At 41.4% G+C, this 18,301-nt stretch overlaps 2 protein-coding genes across 2 annotated transcripts in view; one reads left to right on the forward strand and one right to left on the reverse strand.

Moving 5' to 3' along the window:
* Positions 1–1,518: 1,518 nt before the first annotated feature.
* FASTKD3 (FAST kinase domains 3) lies at positions 1,519–9,527 on the reverse strand. Its single transcript, XM_006081477.3, is given in 8 exon segments — positions 1,519–1,843; positions 2,867–2,981; positions 3,295–3,364; positions 4,518–4,692; positions 5,861–5,902; positions 5,904–5,947; positions 6,940–8,410; positions 9,463–9,527. Coding segments are annotated over 7 exon segments (1,986 nt in total). The 5' UTR covers positions 8,381–8,410; positions 9,463–9,527; the 3' UTR covers positions 1,519–1,744.
* Positions 9,528–9,786: 259 nt separating this feature from the next.
* Positions 9,787–18,301, forward strand: part of MTRR (5-methyltetrahydrofolate-homocysteine methyltransferase reductase) — a 31,591-nt gene continuing 23,076 nt past the window's right edge. The window contains 5 exon segments of the mRNA XM_023752159.1: positions 9,787–9,973; positions 12,184–12,348; positions 13,967–14,120; positions 14,998–15,115; positions 17,769–18,147. Coding sequence (XP_023607927.1) covers positions 12,220–12,348; positions 13,967–14,120; positions 14,998–15,115; positions 17,769–18,147 — 780 coding nt within the window. The 5' untranslated portion in view covers positions 9,787–9,973; positions 12,184–12,219.

An 18,301-nucleotide genomic window follows, 5' to 3' on the forward strand; every position in this document is an offset into this window, starting at 1 on the left:
TAACTTAATTTTCATTTCAACCTGTTACAGGTTAAATTGTGTCCCCCTCCCCCATCCCCCAAAAAGGCTATATTGAAGTCCTAACCACCACTACCTGTACATGTGACCCTTATCTTGACATAGGTCTTTGCAGATTTATTGAACTGACGATCTTTAGGGTGGTGTGCTATTCCTATAAACTGGTAAGACACACACACACACACACACACACACACACACACACACAGGGAAGACAGCCATGTGAACATGGAGGCAAAAATTGGAGTGATGCTGCCACAAACCAAGGAATGCCTGAGGCCACCAAAGCTGAAAGGAAACCTTTGGTTTAAGGCAGCGATTCTCAACCTGTGGGTCGCGACCCCTTTGAAGGTCAAACATCCCTTTCACAGAGGTCGCCTAAGACCATCCTGCATATCAGATATTTACATTATGATTCATAACAGTAGCAACATTACAGTTATGAAGTAGCAACAAAAATAATTTTATGGTTGGGTCACAACATGAGGAACTGTATTTAAAGGGCCAGAAGGTTGAGAACCACTGGTTTAAGGAAACCCTTGGAGCAGCAGTCGCCAACCAGTGGTCCGCAGACAACTGGTGGTCCGTGAGGTCCAAAAGGTTGGCGACCGCTGCTCTAGAGGCTTCAAGGGCACATGGCCCTGTAGACACCTTGATTATGGACTTCCAGTCCCCAGAACTCTGAGGAAATAAATTTGGGTTGTTTCAAGCCACCCGTTTGTGGTACTTGGTTGCGGCAGTTCTGGAAACTATTCACAACCCCCTTATTTACGAGCACCCCTGAGGAAACAGGCTCAAGGTCACTCCCTTAGCAAGTGGTGAAGCTAGAACTCTTAGCCACTAAAGTATGTTGCTTCTCAAGACCAGCTTTAAATCTCACTCACCACTTGTGAGGCATGAAATGCTAGGCCGGACAGTCATCCTCTCCGAGCCGGTCCACTCACCCGTGAAAGGGGAGGAGCACCTCAGTCACACAGCCCTTAGACTCACACAACATTGTGCTCCAGTGCTCCACACAGGCTCAGCACAGTGAGTGAGAATAGAGAGATGTTGTCTCCTCGCTCAAGGTTGAAGAACTAACTGGTGGAAGAACCTGTGTCCAACTCCAGATTTGTAGGAGGCCTGCCTCCTCCTCCAAACCCTATCTAACCCTAATAAGTTTTTTCAAGTCTTTAAGCCTTAATTTTTTTAAAAAAAGATAAAAGCTCCCATATTAATATATTTTCTTACTAACTAAAGGGTCATTTCTGCATAATTCTATAATTATATTTATATTCAAAGGACTCTGTTCTATTTTTCTCACTCCTCCTCCTTACCATATATCATTTCCTCTAAGAAAATATAAAAGGACAAGGGAGATAAAATTTTTTTCCTTACATTTTTTAGAAGAGGAAACTAAGGTCTCTAAAGAGCATATTTTCAGTTAGCAGATAGCTATTACAAGGCAGAAGATTTAATAATAACAATTTATTCATTACATACTTTATTATACTTGATTAATTCTGTTTATTGTATAAAAGTATGATAATTATATTAAATTAAAATTTATTTTAAATTTATCACCAGTAATTATATACATGGTATAAGCAAAACTACAGACCATTTCCAGATCATCAGTCCATAAAGAAAGGGCTATTTCACAAATGACATTCTTTTTCTTATACTGAGTCCCATGAAAACACAAGTTCTTTCATGATATGAGTTCTGAAGCCAGTATTCCTTCTCCTTACCAACAAATGCCAGCATTTTGAGAAAATAGTTTCCTTTGTAAATATTCCACCAATTCAAGTTTTGATTTTAGAGTTTCAATATCATAATAGGGGATCTGTAAAGGGAGGAAAATAAAATTTGTCATAATCCTTCACAATCTGAAACTCCCTTGGTTTTTTTGGTTACTTGTTCCTCGCCCTCCTCCACAGCAGAATGTACGCTCCTGCAGGGCAAAGACCACACTAGCTTATTCATCCTGTAGCCCCAGTGCCTACAACAGCACCTAGCTTCAGGAAATACAAAGCAGAGCGTGCAAAGAAAATTTGGGCTCTGGTATTGTCAGATTAGGGTGAAAGGTGGACTTGACCTGGGAGCTGATGAATGACCACAGATACCCAGAGTGGGAGACCAGTGTGGTGGTGGAAGCAGCTGGACAAAGGGAGAAAAGCCAGAGAGAATGGAGGGGGCTTGAGGGAAGGGGAGCAGACCCCGAGGTCAGAGCAGAGTGCCTGGCTGCCAGCTCGGGGCTGCTCCCAGAGCAGAGGGCCTGGGACGTTGAGACGCCCAGGAGCTTTGACTTTATCACCTAAGCAATAAGCAATAAACATAAAGGCTCTGAACACACACTGGCACGATTAATTTTAGGAAAATTAATCTGAGAATGTAGAAAAATGGAGTGGAAAAGAGTAACCAGACAGGAAAGAGAGGGCAGACTGGTGAACAGCTTGGAGAGTTGTGGAAGCTCCATGTCCACTCACTGTGGCTCCTCACATGAGACCTTCTGCCGTGATTTATGATGTAAATACAAGTAAGGCCTTAAACTCTAAGTGGTGATGAGGATACTGGTTTTAATGGGCTATCTTGTCCACTTTTATTCATAAAATCAGGTGGGAATTAAAACAGACATTCCAATAATTTTGTAATTGAATACACAATAAAATATACAGATAATGTATTATAGAACTGTACATTTAAAACCTATAATTTTATTAACCAATGCCCCCCCAATAAATTCAATAAAATAAAATGCTCTCGACCTTAATATAAGTGGGCTGGAAGACCACTTAGTAACCTGGAAAAAGCAAATCTAAAGTAGACATTGCTGGGGGGGGGCGGGGGGGACACGACGCAAGCATACCTGAACGACCTGATAACCAAGTAAGCGTAGGTGTCTTTGTTTAATAGCTTCCTTTCCCAGTAAGTGTTTGCTATTCAAACAAAATCTTTTTGGACCATCAATACACAGTGCTATCCTGAAAAATCAGAGAGAGAGTGAGTCAATTTTTAAAACTATCCAAAATACTTACATATTTTTAGTTGCCAGAATTTATTTGGGATTTGCTTATTCCTATTTGCCAGTACTAGTGTCAAGTAAATAAAGAATGTGTTATCCTTTAATCTGTTAAGAAAACACTCAATTGAGGTTCATAAATGTTACAAATATTTTCCAAAACTGGTATGCTGCAAAGTAGTGTTTTAATTTCCAGAATGTTTATTTTTTTCACTTTCTTAGAAGACAATCATTGTTTATCCTCAGCAAGTAACATTAACGACAAGTTTTCTTACCTTTTATGTACGTCTTCATGAAATGTAAATGGTAATACAAATCCTTCTTCATCTAATTTAATTTCAACATCTGGTGAGAGAAGAAAGGGAAAATCCTTCGTGTGATACCCTCACAAACACTATCTTCCTTTCCTCCTCGTCTGTTTGAATTCTTCCACACTGCATTTACCAACTGGCTGAAGGCTGCAAAGTAATGACCACACCAGACAATGTTGAGATTTTTAACTTAACCGGGTCTATAATCAACCAAGTCAGCCTGAAACTAAGAACGCTCAACTACACAAAAACAAGGAATGGGTTCTCAGGTTACTTGGGGGATAACAGGAGTCACTCACACAACTGACTCCTTCAACCCAGTGAGGAAAATCCTTTAAATTAAGCGATGCCAGACACCTATGCACAGTGAACCTTTCCTCACTGGAGCGCCCAGAGCCACCAGGGTAGTAAAGCATCCTGCACCCCGACATGTGGTCCCAGAGCATGGACAGACTCCCCTTCCTTCCCACTGATGCTCTGCCATTCCGTTTCTAAAAGGAGCCCGTACCAGAGGAGAGTGAGATGTGACCACCTGGAGCCAGTAAAACACTGTCCTCTTTGAGCTGATTTTCTTTTAGACATTAATCTTTACAAATTTGTAAGGGCAGAAGGACTTGTCTCTGGTCAGTGCTGTCCAACAGAACTTTCATGATGATGGAAACATTTATACCTCTGTTGTCCAATATGGCAGCCGTGAGCTACCTGTGGCTACCGAACACTTGAAAGTGTGGTTAATATGACTGAGAAACTGAACTTTGAATTTTTTAAAATTTTAATTATTTTAAATGTAAGTGGCCATGTGTACTAGTGGCTACTCTACTGGACAGCACTGGCCTAGAGTACAGCAGCAGCTAACGATTACTGAGCACTTACTGTATTACTCGTTATTTCATGTAATCCTTAAACAAGTCTAAGAAGCCACTATTCTCCCATTTTACAGAAAGCAGCAAGCAGAAAAGGTTAAAAACTCTGCCTAAAGACAGTCTGCTACTATGTGGCTAACACGTGGGGACTCAACCCCAGGCAGTCTTAACTCAGCCCTACTACACACCCTTGTTCCACTTCACCTTTAGGGAAGGGCAAGTCCATTTTGTATTTCCAGACCTTCTATGGCTACTAAGTTGCAAATATTCCAAATGAGAATGAAGGCTGAAGGTTAATAAACAACAAAACCCCCTATTACTCACCTATTGTGTAATAATATGGTGTTAACACTTTTGAAGCAAAATATGATCTTGCTCCCAAAAGGTCAATCAATCCAAACATCACATATTTATAAAGATGAAAATCCACAGGCGTCTCCAGGGAGCAGCACGGAGTAAGAAATGATTTCACTTGATATTTAGGAAGAAGTTTTGGACCCTACAAATTGTATATGTAAATATGAGAAAGAAAAATAAGATATAAAATCAACCAGATAATAAAAATTTAGTAGCCCTAGCCAGTTTGGCTCAGTGGATACAGTGTCAGCCTGTGGACTGAAGGGTCCCAGGTTTGATTCTGATCAAGGGCACATGCCCAGGTTGTGGGCTCGATCCCCAATAGGGGGCGTGTAGGAGGCAGCCAATCAATGATTCTCATCATTGATGTTTCTAGCTCTTCCTCCCTCCCCCTTCCTTTCTGAAATCAATAAAAATATGTTTAAAAAGTATAAATAAAAATTTAGTAAAACATTGATATTAGCTTATGAGTGATGAAATATTTTTAAGCAGGATAGGAAACCTAGAAGCCATAAAAGATGGGATATATTTGACTATAGAAAGCTTAAAAATTTCTATTCAGCAAGGAGGCATCATAAACATTAAATTAAAAAACTAAGAATTAAAACCACAAGAAAATATGTACAACACCCACAATAGCTAAAATCTGTTTTACAGTGACTCCTATGGGAAAAAAATAAACCCATAGAAATATGAGTTAGAGGGTAAAAAGGCAATTCACAGCAAATGTAAATGACCAATAAACGTTTAAAAATATGCTCAACTTCCTTATTGCTCATTAAAATTCAATTTAAAAATGTGATACTGTTTTTCAGAGTCAAATGAAAAATTAAAGGGACTAATGTCACAATACAATAGAAGTGGGGGAGATGTGGCTACCCCCACAGTGCGGAGTACCTGATGGGACACACAAACTCCACCTCCACCGAACTCCATCAGATGACAGCCTGCACTTAAAAATGTACCCCGGACAATTTAGGATGTGTTCAGTCCAGAGCCACACTGCTGTGGGGCTAACACCCCCAGCATGGCTCTCTGAGTACTATTAATCTAACCCTGCAGCATCTTCCAAGAAATCTTACACACCAGGAAATGGGTCCTTCAAGGACAAGAAAACAGGAGTGGGGTTGATTTATTAAAGAAAAGGCTATCTGGTGACCACTAACTCCAAGTGAATGGAAATTCTAGTTGTTAATGAGATTGAGACAGATCAAAAGAGAAAGAACTAAACAAAAATGTTAGATGGTTGGGGAAAGGGAACAAAAGAAAACTGCCCCCATAGAGACATAAAGCACAGCTCATGCTTTTACCTTATAGAAAGGGCATTCGAGGATCGAGGTTAACAAAAGCTGGGGTTAGTTGTGCTAGGCTCAGTCTGTCCAAATATGATTCCTCGCCTGAAATAAAAAGCATCTTAGTCATAGTTAAATATGAATTTTGATATATGTAATGAGAGAAAAGAATATTAAGAATTAAAAAAAAGAATATTAAGAATATAAAACATTCATTTATTCACTCCAGTAAGTTACTCTTAAATGACACTATGAAAAGAACATGTTGGAATTAATTATGCCTTTATGCCTTCTTGCTTGCCATCAATACAATCTCATTTTAACTTCCAAGAATTAAAGCTCCTAACTAGAGAATATATAATTAAGAGGGACAAAATGTTAGTCGAATTAATGGAAGTTCTTGGAAATTGAGATTGTTGACATATCTGGTGCCCTTCAATTAAGATACTATTGTCTCTCAAAAAAAAAAAAATGAGTTCTACAGTTCTCCTTCACAAAGATTCAAACATGTTGCTGTGACTTTACCAGTTCCATCACCGCAGTCCCCTAAGAATACTGTTTCTCAGCTAGGGCAGCAGTCTGTTTACCCGAAACTGTTCTCTCACTCAGTGCAATGTTCTAGCATGCTTTAATTCTGCATTTACACTGCTATCTACAACTTCAGATGTCCTCTTTAGTTTATCCTATATAATAAAAGGCTAATATGCAAATTGACCAAACTGTGAAACAACTGGTCACTATGATGCACACTGACCACCAGGGGGCAGACACTCAATGCAGGAACTGCCTGCTGGTGGTCAGTGTGCTCCCACAGGGGGAGCGCCGCTCAGCCAGAAGCCGGGCTCACAGCTGGTAAGTGCAGTGGTGGTAGCGGGAGCCTCTCCCACCTCCAAGGCAGTTGGACATCCTCCCAGACTGCGAGAGGCCGAGCTGAGGGGGAACCCCCACCCCTGCACAAATTTTGTGCACTGGGCCTCTAGTTATGAAATTTTAAAAAAAGGTAAAGCATTGCTCAATGTAAAAGCTACATGTGACTTGAAAACACCATTAAGTTCAAAGGTTATTTTTTCCACTCGCAGAAGTTATAACCAACTCACCTTGCAGCTTTTGAAGAAAATAAGGACTGAATATTTTTCCCATAAAGTTGACTGGATGGCATTCAATAAGCGAACATGAATGGAGAAGTTTCAATAGTGTTTTGGGAGGAAAAGAGTTGAAATGAGTGTGTAACGTATCTTCTAGCTTTCTAAATAAAGCAGAGGCATTTGGTGGCAAATAATTGAGTTTTCCAAATGGTTCAATCAACTCAGAAATCTGACTAGGGGAAAATTTTTCGGAATGGCAAACAAAAGTTTCTGCCACTGCATTCAAGATGGGTTTTGAAAGGATCTGTTTTCTGCTGCAGTACTCCATGACTTTGCTGACAACCTCAGGGTCTAAAGTGAGACACAGAGACACTACGTGCTGCTCCAGGGCTGTTATAAAAAATCGGTCATGGTGCCCAAAGTATATGAAAGCCTCTAAGACTTTTCCAAGCTCTTTATTAGTGAAATGAGGGATGTGCCTCACAACATATTTACCCAATTTTATAACCAGAGGAAGTGCCTGAGTTTGATCGAGAACCACCAGGGCAGTGAGCATTTGGCTTATTGATTTAGGACTCAGGGTGTAAACTATTGATAGAGAAAAGCTGTTTATCTTATTTAGAAATGTCTGGTGTTGGTCCACTTTTTCAGTACATGCCTGCAGTATTCTATAAAGGGCCACAATATCCTCGGAGGTAAAATCTTCCAATTTTTCAGCTTGCAGTTGATATATAATCAGGTCTAGGGTCGCACAACCTGGACCTCGTAGTTTGAGCAGACTTTCCGCAAGAACACAAAGGCTGTGGACTTCCAGGCCTCCCGTTTTGACACGATGTTGGCATTCTGCCACCAGGTTCAGTAACAAGCTACTTTGGGGATCCACAGACAACAGAGTCAGGGCTTGCAACGCAGTCACCAAACCGGTGTTTGACAGATTTGAGGGTTCCTGTTCAAACTGAACACATAAAGCTTGAAAGACGGGATTTTCTATTACTTCCTTTGGCAGCCTTTCATCACCATCTTTTTCTCCCACTTCACAAATCCGTTGTAAGGCTCCTGCTGCCATCGTATCAGGCAAAGTTTGTAGTGTGCTTATGAAACTTAGCACTTCTTCTGGTGAAGTGCAGTTGTTCAGTCTCCTGTAAAAGAGCTCTTCGTCCATGTTTTTGAGATTTTGTTCAAAACTGTCCCAATCATGTACTTGAGGGAACACTGGCTCACCAACAGGATGAAGGTCATTTCCGTTTTCTGAATGGAACTTTTTACAACAGGCATGATGGAACCTGACCCTGAAAGGCCCAGGTTGTAGTGAACAGAAGAACCATGGGTACAGATGCCCCTTGACTGCCTCGTGAACATGATGTACAGGTTGATTTTTCAGAGCACCCAGAGCTCCATTTATCCGAAAATCAGGTAAATGACAAAGATTCCTCCGCAAGGTAATTAAAGCCATGCCATCAGATTCTCAACTCTTGACTTATAACTAAATATAGGAATAAAAAACATGGTCAAATATATTGAGAACATGCCTCATTCAACATCAATACTTATGGGACTAAGGATGAGTACCCCAAATAAGTGATTAATAAACATTTCCCAGCAAAACATAAGTACTAGAAGAGCAGAGCCGCTTAGAAAATTGGCCGGCATCTAATGATGATAATCACTATCATTTGCCTGGTACTGTTGTGCTTTCCGTGCACTAAACTAATGCTCTTGACAGCACAATAAATTAAGCACTTTCATCATCAATTCATAGATGAGGAAACTTAAAGCACCAAGAAGTAATTTTATCCCGTTTACACAGCTAGTGAGTGGCAGAGCCGGGATGGATTCAAAGTCTAGTCATAAACACACGTCCTATCAGTTGGTGGATGGAAGGAACTGCGTCTGGTTAAATGTTTTTCATCAGAGCTGGGAATCCCCGCATGCGGAGGGCCCACTACAATTAAGTTTTGGGGAGTCAAAAGTTATACCGGATTTCCCAATCCACGAGGGTTGGGGGTAGGGGTGGGGGCAGGGTGTCGGTGCCCCTAATGCCTGCATTGCTCAAAGATTAAAAAAAAAAAAAAGCAACGGGTCAAGTGGCCAAAATTCCTATAGGTCAACGTAAAGCAAAGATTTTTTAAAAGGTGCATAAAAGCTCCCGAGGTGTTGGTTTCCCCTGGTAGCTAGGAATGAGGAAGAATACGGTCTAGGCTGGCAAACGGCAAACAAGCAAGTGAATAAAAAACGTTACAGACATGCAAGTCAATAAGGGGAGAAGGTGGGCGGCCAGTCCAGATCTAAACACCCCGCTGTGAGATTTAAGAAAACGGATGTGCAGGGCAAGAGGGGACGTCCGGGGCGCCGCGTCCTCTAGGAATGGAAGGACCCCAAAGCCTGGCGCCCCCAAACCCGGCGTCCCTGGGACCTGCGCTCAAGCACCGGCCGGGCGCGGCGGCCTGAGAGGGCTGGGCCGGCCAGTGCAGCACCGCAGCCTAAGCAACGACACGGGCCGTAAAAAACGAGCCCTACACCCGCACGGACACCTACCGCGCTCAGCCCGCCGGAGTCCCCAGCAGCTCTTGCCGGTCGGCCTTTACTTCGCACGCCTTGGAGGAACCAAGCTATCTGGCGCATGCGCGGGGACAGAAAGCCACACCCCGCAGCCCGGCGCACTGTGATTGGCCCAGCTCCCTCCGAGCTCTCCATTGGTATTGGTTTGGACGCGGACCGTGTGCGCAGGCGCTGGAGCAAGGACTGGGAGCCACGCTCTCCGCGGGCGTCCCCGGCTGGGCCCTCGCAGGTGAGTACTCTGCTCGCTGCACCCCTGTTTGGGCCACACACCCAGCACTGGCAGCTGCGGAGGCGGTTCCGGGTCGGCGAGGGTACCGGCTTCCGCGCCCCGGCGTTCCAACCCTGACCGGGAAGGGCGCGCGCTGGTCGATCTGAAGCCCGGCCCCGCTGGGCTGCGGGCCGAACTCGGGCTGCGCCGGGGCCGGACGGTCTCCCGGCTTGTGCACCGGCGGAGCTGGCCCCGCAGGTGGCTGTGGACCCCTGTTGGGTCGGTATCTTTGTCCTGAACGCTTTTCTAGGCAGGGTTAAAGGACACAGTGGGGGCGCTGTGGGGACTCGGGAATGTTAGGAGCGTGGACCTGGCTGGCTGGCTGGGCTGTCCTGCTCCACCGCTTCTCCGCCTGCCCTTGCTCTGCGTGTGCCGGGGAGCCGCCTCTGAGAAATGCGGGGAGCCGTTTAAGGTGGTTGTCGGACGAAGAGGTTCTGTTTGTTCTCTGAAGCGCCTGCCCCCGTGCGCGGCCCCTGGGAAGGGTTGCAGGTGGTTAGCTGTCATAAGAAGCGTGGCGTCCTGTCACTTTCTCGGTTCTCAGTGAGCCCTAAATGTGCGGCGTCCTCGTATGTACTCATTTACACGCCTGCCTTCATTCCGTAAATTTACGGAGCACCCGCCGTGTGCCAGGTGTGTTCTGTTCCCTAAGCATATTCCGTGGCCATTAACACCTTCCCTAACACAGTTCTTTTATTTTTTAATTTCTTTGTTTCTTAATTTGTCCTAAGATGTAACTGGCCCGAGGAGCATAAAACTGTTGGTGGTTCATTCGCCAAAAAGATTGTGATTTGGGTTTCAGTTTAACTTGTTCCGTACTAATTGACAGTGTCCCCGTTGTAGAGACCGAGTAAGTATGAGAAGTCTGTGAGGGTCCTTTATTTTATTGCTGGTTTCTCTTCAGGAAAGACGTGAACTAGTAAAACGATCGACTGGATTAGAAATATTGGCCTTCCATATTTAAGTGCAGATACACATGCACCTACCTATATTTGATGTTGAATTAAGTAATAAAACAGTATTTGATTAAGTTCATTACTAGTTTATTTAGCAGTAGGAACCGGGACTCCTACAATTTTTTTTATAATTCTTTATTGTTGAAAGTATAACATGTCCCCTTCCCCCCCCCCATTGACCCCCTCCAACCCACCCCCGATCCCCCCCACAGGCCTTCAGCCCCCTATTGTCTGTGTCCATGGGTTATGCATATATGCATACAAGGTTTTTGGTTGATTACCTCCCACCCACCTTCCCTCAGATTCTGTACTCTGTTCCATGATTCCATGTTTCCAGATCCACTCGGTTCACCCGATTATTTTGTTACTTAGATTCCACATATGAATGCAATCATGTGATGCTTGTCTTTCTCTGACTGACTTATTTCACTTAGCATGATACTCTCCAGGTCCCTCCATGCTGTCTCAAAGGGTAAGAGATTCTTCTTTTTTTACTGCTGCATAGTATTCCATTGTGTAGGGTACCACAGCTTTTTTATCCACTCATCTACTGATGGGCACTTGGGCTGTTTCCAGATCTTAGCTATTGTAAATTATACTGCTATGAACATAGGGGTGCATATATCCTTTCTGATTGGTGTTTCTGGTTTCTTAGGATATATTCCTAGAAGTGGGATCACTGGGTCAAATGGCAGTTCCATATTTAACTTTTTGAGGAAACTCTGTACTGTTTTCCATAGTGGCTGAACCAGTCTGCATTCCCACCAGCAGTGCACGAGTGTTCCTTTTTCTCCACATCCTCTCCAGCACTTGTCGTTTGTTGATTTGTTGATGGTAGTCATTCTGACAGGTGTGAGGTGATCCCTCATTGTCATTTTAGTTTGCATCTCTCTGATGATCAGTGACTTCGAGCGTTTTTTCACATATCCATTGGCCATCTGTATGTCCTCTTTGGAGAAGTGTCTATTTAGGCCCTTTGCCCATGACTCCTACAATTTTAATGCAAGTTTTATTTTTCCCTTTTTTAAAAGAGCAAGCAAAGAAGAATCTGATTGAGCACTGCTGTGTCTCAGTCACTGCTCAGGTGCTTTTCTCAGTCTTTGTCAGTAGGCATTTCTGTGGTGACCCCCACTTAGAGGGTGGGGGAGCCCAGGCACAGACCCGTTGGGAGGCTTGCCTGCACTTCTGCCGTGTGAGTGACTGACCCTGGATTGAAGCCCAAGTCGTCTGACCCCAGAATGATTTCTGAGACGTGGAATTAGAGCTTCATTCCTCTGTTCTCCCTGGTTTGATATATTCTCTTTTTTATGACGCTTTGAGAATTAATGCTAACAAACAGATTCAGAGAAGTGTATTTCATATTTTGTGTGGGTATTGTTGGAATCTTTTTTTTGAAGATTATGAGGGAGAATTAATACCTGCAGTTTGTTACTTTATTAGAAAGAAAATCCTCTTTTCTCTTTTACATTTTTCAGTTGTTACTATTCTAGCTAAAGCGTATGCCTGGAGGAGATGAGAAGGTTTTTGTTACTCTATGCTACGCAGCAAGGACAGGCAAAGGCCATAGCAGAAGAAATATTTGAAAAGGCAGCTGCCCATGGATTTTCTGCAGATCTTCACTGCATCAGTGAATTAGATAAAGTAAGAGCTGTTATTCCTGCATTTTTACTGTCTTATGCTTTGAAGATATTTTGGTTGGGATTGAGGTTGAACAACAAAAGAGGACTTTATCCTTTATCCTTTTTTCTTAAATACTCAAATTATTATTTTATCAAGAGTATTAAGATTCCTACCAGCTTTTTTTTCTTTTTTTTTTTTACACTCAAGTATCCATTTGAATTAGACTAAACTCTCTCAAAAACTGAAACAAGTACTTAACCAACATGGAAGCAGCAGTTTTTGCCTTGTTTATTTCATGGGATGGCTGTGAGAACAATGAGATATATGTGTTCGTGTGCATATGTGTGCTTTCCATCTCATGAATCCCAGGGCCCCATTTGTATTTCTCCCAAATAAAGACCTTGTCATTTGTGTCAGAGTTCCTCCAAGTGAAGGGGTACTTAATTCTTTGGTGAAATAGAATTTAAAGCAGGTGTGTAAAGATCAGGAGAAGACTCCGCTTCTTTAGGTCAGGGACTACTTGTGCATTCAGTCCCTGCCATAGGATCCATAAGAACTTAACAGATCTATGTTCTTACAGTTAGTTCTGTTGCGACCTCCAGATTTTACTGTTTTAAATAATCCAGGTCGTAGCAACTAGCAGGGGCTTTCATACAAGCACAAGCTGAAGCCTTAGCCACTAAGCAGTCAAATTCAGTTCAGTACTTCAAAAACTGCCCTGCTGGTACACTCTCACTCAAGTTCACAACTTCCTCTGTTTTTTCCCACATGTCTAGTTCAAAAGAATTATAAACTCAGTTCAAGGAAGGGCCAAGGTGACTCCTGATGTAGTCACTCACCTGATAGGGTGTGTCCTGGAAGACACCACCAGTGGGCAGGTTTTGTAATTCTGTAGTATCTTCAAAGTAAGTTTACATTATGGGTGCCACAGTCTGAATCTTACAAAAATACGGTCATCATATAATTAATCCTGACTTGGCGCTTGGGCCACCTCACCACCTAGGTCTGCAGCTATTTGAAAGTTAGGTGAGTAGTTAGTGTTTTTCAATACCAAGTTAGTAACATCTCCTAAGGTGAATGGTTTCTCCAGTTCTTGATCCAAGTTTAAACAGCTCTCTACTTCCTAGATCATGTGAGTCCTTTTCAAGGTGAAGTTACTTTGACAGACTGTGTAGAGTTTACTACATAACTTGCGAAGTGCCCAGTGAGTGTTAACTCTCCTATAAAATTTTAGCTCAGATTTTTATCTATTAAATCAGCATGAAAAGTAAAGTGAATTCCTTTGAGCCAAACTAGATGCTGTTTGTTAGCAGTAGAGCTCATCGAAACATACATAGAAGTGTAGTGCTCTTTTTGAAATATTTACATTTAGATGAACATCAGAATGAAGAAGCTTGATTTTAAGACTTGGAAACACCGATGATCCCAATTTATCACTGCTAATGTTCTCAGCTCTGATTGCCAAGTGCCCTGATAGTGAAGAGCAACAATTTGCTTTCCCAAGTTGAAAATGTTCTGCGTGCCTCTCTGCCCTTATGCCATAGGCATTACTCATGACAGGTTCAAGACAGGAAACTAAGCTGATTGTAAGTCAAAACTACACATAGCAGTAGAACTGACATGAATTCTTGTTTTGTAGTATGATCTAAAAACTGAAACAGCGCCTCTTGTGGTGGTGGTTTCTACCACGGGCACTGGAGACCCACCGGACACAGCGCGCAAGTTCATGAAGAAAATACAGGACAAGACGCTGCCAGGTGACTTCTTTGCTCACCTGCGGTATGGGTTATTAGGTATGTACTATATTTTCTGCTCTGACTGCTGTCATTACTGGCTTTAATTCTAGTATCTGAATGTATCTTTCTATCCAAATGTTATAGTCTATCTTAGACTCATAAATGGACCCTGTTTTTGTTGGGAAAGTACATGGAGATGATTAAAAAACTGAGAAATTTAAGCTTTTATTTTTAAATTTGCAACCAAGTCTGAACATGTTAGCCCATTTCCTTACCAGGAAACATAGAAGCAATTCTTAGTTTATCCAACAGAAACATAGCCAGTGATTGTTTACATTGTAGATGTACCTTGTATGCTCAAGGTCAGGGGTCAGTAAACCCTGTAAAGGCCCAGATGGGTATTTTAGGCTTTGCATGCAGGCCATGTGGTCTCGGTAACAGCTCCTCAACTCTGCTGTGGGAGCTTGAAAGCTGCCATTACAGTATGTGAACAAATATATTTGACTGGGTGCCAGTGAAACTATATTTACAAAAAAAAAGGTTTATTTTGCCCACAGGCTATAGTTTGCAGACCCCTGTACCAAATCAGAAAAGTCTGTAAATACAGAAATTATGTTTTTTAAACCTAATCCTTGTTTTAAGATTTCCGTATTTTTCACCCAATTCATGGAAAAAAGAATGTGAAAAAAAATTTCTGTTAACCAGTGGCCAAAAAGTATTTGTTGTTTCAATGTGTCTGGTACTTTTACATTATAAAATAGAAGAAAATTATTTCATACTTAGTATTACTCAAAGAAAAAATAAGAAAATGTGAAGTTATGCATTATTTCTTCTCTATCACAAAGGGAATGAATGGAATTATTTGAAATATTTGTATATATCTTCTTTAAGTCTAAAGCTTATTGTACACTGATAACCTATTTGGGCTCTTTAGGTCTGGGTGATTCAGAATACACATACTTCTGTAATGGGGGGAAGGTGATTGACAAGCGACTTCAGGAGCTTGGTGCCCGGCATTTCTATGACACTGGACATGCGGATGACTGTGTGGGGTAAGAGCAATGCACTCCTGTCATTTCCGGGAACCCTGTTTGTACATGACGAAAGGTAGCGAGTTTAAGTGCCTCATCCTTCTCAGTATCTGCTAATGGGTGAAATTACAAAAGGTGTCCCAGTACAGTTACCTTTATCTAAAATGTATAGGAATTTGTAAAAATCGGCAATTTGTTTAGGAACTTTGATATCCTGTATGGGTGCCTTTCTCTGACTGCACACGGGAGAGTAACTCAGCAGGGCCCTCTTACATGGAGGGTGACCAGCAGGCCATGCATCACTAATAGGGAACGCAGATCCGGGCCTTCATAGCAGGCTACATTCTTGTCACTCTCTTCCTTATATCTTAATGCCCACCAGAAATACAATTTTTATTTTCATTACTTTTATTTACTCTTGCTTTTATAACTCAGTATTCCACCCTATTGCCTGCCACCCTTTAAATCCTCTTAAAGTGTATTCAAAGATCTGATAGATGTTGATTGTCCTACAACTTGTTCTGTCATTTAACCTTTAACTATTTTAGCCAGATAATAGCACACATACTTAATATTTTTCTATCAGGTGCATACATTAAATGAATTCTCACTAGATTTATATTTATGAATAATGACAGGTTCAGCCAATGTCTTGCTTTTTTGCATATGACAACCTTGTATGAGTGTGTTAGATACTCTTTTATTCCCCTTAACTCCCCCTTCATGTCCATCACTGCCTGCAGCTGTGGTGCTGTGCCTGTAGCTATGGTGCTGTGGATCTTTTCCATGTCCCAGTGCACATGTTCTTGATGGTGACAAAGCTCTACCACATTGTCTTGCATGTTACCTTTTAGTTTTGTCCCTTTATATTGGGCTTTCTTTCAGAATTTTGTTGACATTAAATGTTTATTGTCTTGTGTGAGCTGTTTAATTCTTAACTCCTTATATAGTTCCTTAGGCCTTTCATTATGTCCATACTTTGCTTCTTTTCAAAGGCTTTTGGTTTCTCTATTCATTTATTGGATCAGGCATTAAAAATTTAAAATCTATATTTCAGTTGCATGTCTTAAATTTTCAACCTAACTACCTTACTTGAATTTTCCCTTTTCTAAAATTAAAATATTTTCAAGAAAACGCCTGTTTTAATGTACTACCACATTGAAGGGGTTAAGAGCACAGATTGGAGTCCAAATACCTGGTTTAAATCCTTGATCCCTCACTTACTGACTGAAACCTTGGTCAGATCACTTAAGCCTTTTGTGCTTCTGTTTCTCCTTTGTGAAATCAATGATGATGGCATATATTGTGTAAGGTTCTCTGGGGATCAAAAGAATTAATACAGGTTGTCCTCTTGGAATAGTGCCTGCCATGTAGTAAGCACTGGTGAACATTTGCTGTCTCTCTGATTATTGTCTTCATATTTCTGAGTTGTGAGACTGGTTTTTCAATGTAGCTGTCATTATTGAACCCAGTATTTTATGTATTTGCTTTTCCAAAGGCTCATGAGGGTTAGATGTACTGTATAACCAAATTTTGAGCTATGTACTGTATGAGCACCTAATGAATACAATGAAATTAGCAGGAGTCATAATAATACAAAGTCTAAAATGTTATGAATTGGAATTTAATTGGTACCTCCTTTTGAGTTGTGATTAAAGATGACAATAATGTTATTTCCAAGGTCCTGACACAGTTGTTCTTACCTGTTCACTCGTAACTTCTCTGTTCAGGGAATATGGGGAATGTTATTGTGAAGTAACACAGTTCGTTAGGAGTAAGTAGACCAACACATTTCAGATGTACTTGTGATCAATTCAGCTTCCCTGAAGGATGATTGCTTTTTCCGCCTGTGTTTGCCTTCCTGCAAATTTTACCAGAAAAATTGTTCGGAACTGATAGAGGATTTGAACAATTACTTAGTCAAAAGAGTTAGCATTTGTTTGTGTAGTTTCTTAGCAATATTTTAATATGTAGGAAAAAATATTAGTAAATTGGCTAGACAAAGAAATACACTGCATTCAATTGATAAAATTATCATTTGTATATTAGAGTAAACTTGTCTTTTGGTTAAGTTCTGTTAGCCACATCAGAATTTAGCATGCTTGTTTAAAATTAAAAAATTAAAACTTTTTTAAAATAAAGATTACCAACTCTATTAAGAGGAATAACATTCTATTACTACTACTAAAATACCTTCATTTCTGTTCTTTAATTTTTATACATGCTCATATTTTTTACAGCTCAGTGCTAATGAACGGAGAATAATGCTCTGCTTTTAACTTGGTCACCCATCATTCATTCTTGTATCCTGAATAGTCATCCTACTGTTTTTCACAGTTGCCTAGGATTCTGTGGAATGGACAGACACTGCCATTACCCATTCTTATGTATTTATTATTATTATCTTTTATTGATTTCAGAGAGAAAATGGGAGAAAGAGAAGGAGAAACATCAATGTGAGAGAGAACCATTGGTTACCTCCTGCACGAACCCCAACTGGGGATCAAATTCAAAACCTGGGTATGTGCCCTGACCGGGAATTGAACCTGCCACCCTTTCGGTGTACGGGAAGACACTCCAACCAACTGAGCCACACCAGCCAGGGCAATTCTTATGTATTTAAATGGAGTACTCAGGCATTTGTTTCTTTTTCCCTTTTTTTACAACAATCCAGTTTAGAACTTGTCGTTGAGCCATGGATTGACGGGCTCTGGGCTGCCCTCACAAAACATTTTGTGTCAAGTAAAGGAATAGAAGAGATGAGTGTGACTCTCACAACAGCATCGACTGCCTCCCAGAGGATGGACCCTGTGGAACCAGAATTAATACACATCGAATCACAAGTTGAACTTCTCCGATTAGGTGACTCAGGAAGAAAGGATTCTGAGGTTTTGGAACAAAATGCAGTGAACAGAGATCAATCAAGTGCTTTGATAGCAGAGCTTGAGTCCTCACTTACCCGTTCAATACCCCCACTTTCCCAGGCCTCTCTGAATATTCCTGCTTTACCACCGGAATATTTAGAGGTGCATTTGCATGAGTCTCCTGGCCAGGTAAGCAGCCTTGCTTCATGCTATGTATTATCTTATCATAGATGTGGTTTTTTGTTTTGTTTTGTTTTATTTAATTACATTACAACAGAATTCAACAATCTATGGCCTGCTGGCCAAATGTGACCCACCACCTCTCTCGTGGTCTGTAAATAAA

The sequence above is a fragment of the Myotis lucifugus genome, unplaced genomic scaffold (assembly GCF_000147115.1).
Source record: "Myotis lucifugus unplaced genomic scaffold, Myoluc2.0 scaffold_0, whole genome shotgun sequence".
In the NCBI taxonomy this organism is placed as follows: domain Eukaryota; kingdom Metazoa; phylum Chordata; class Mammalia; order Chiroptera; family Vespertilionidae; genus Myotis; species Myotis lucifugus.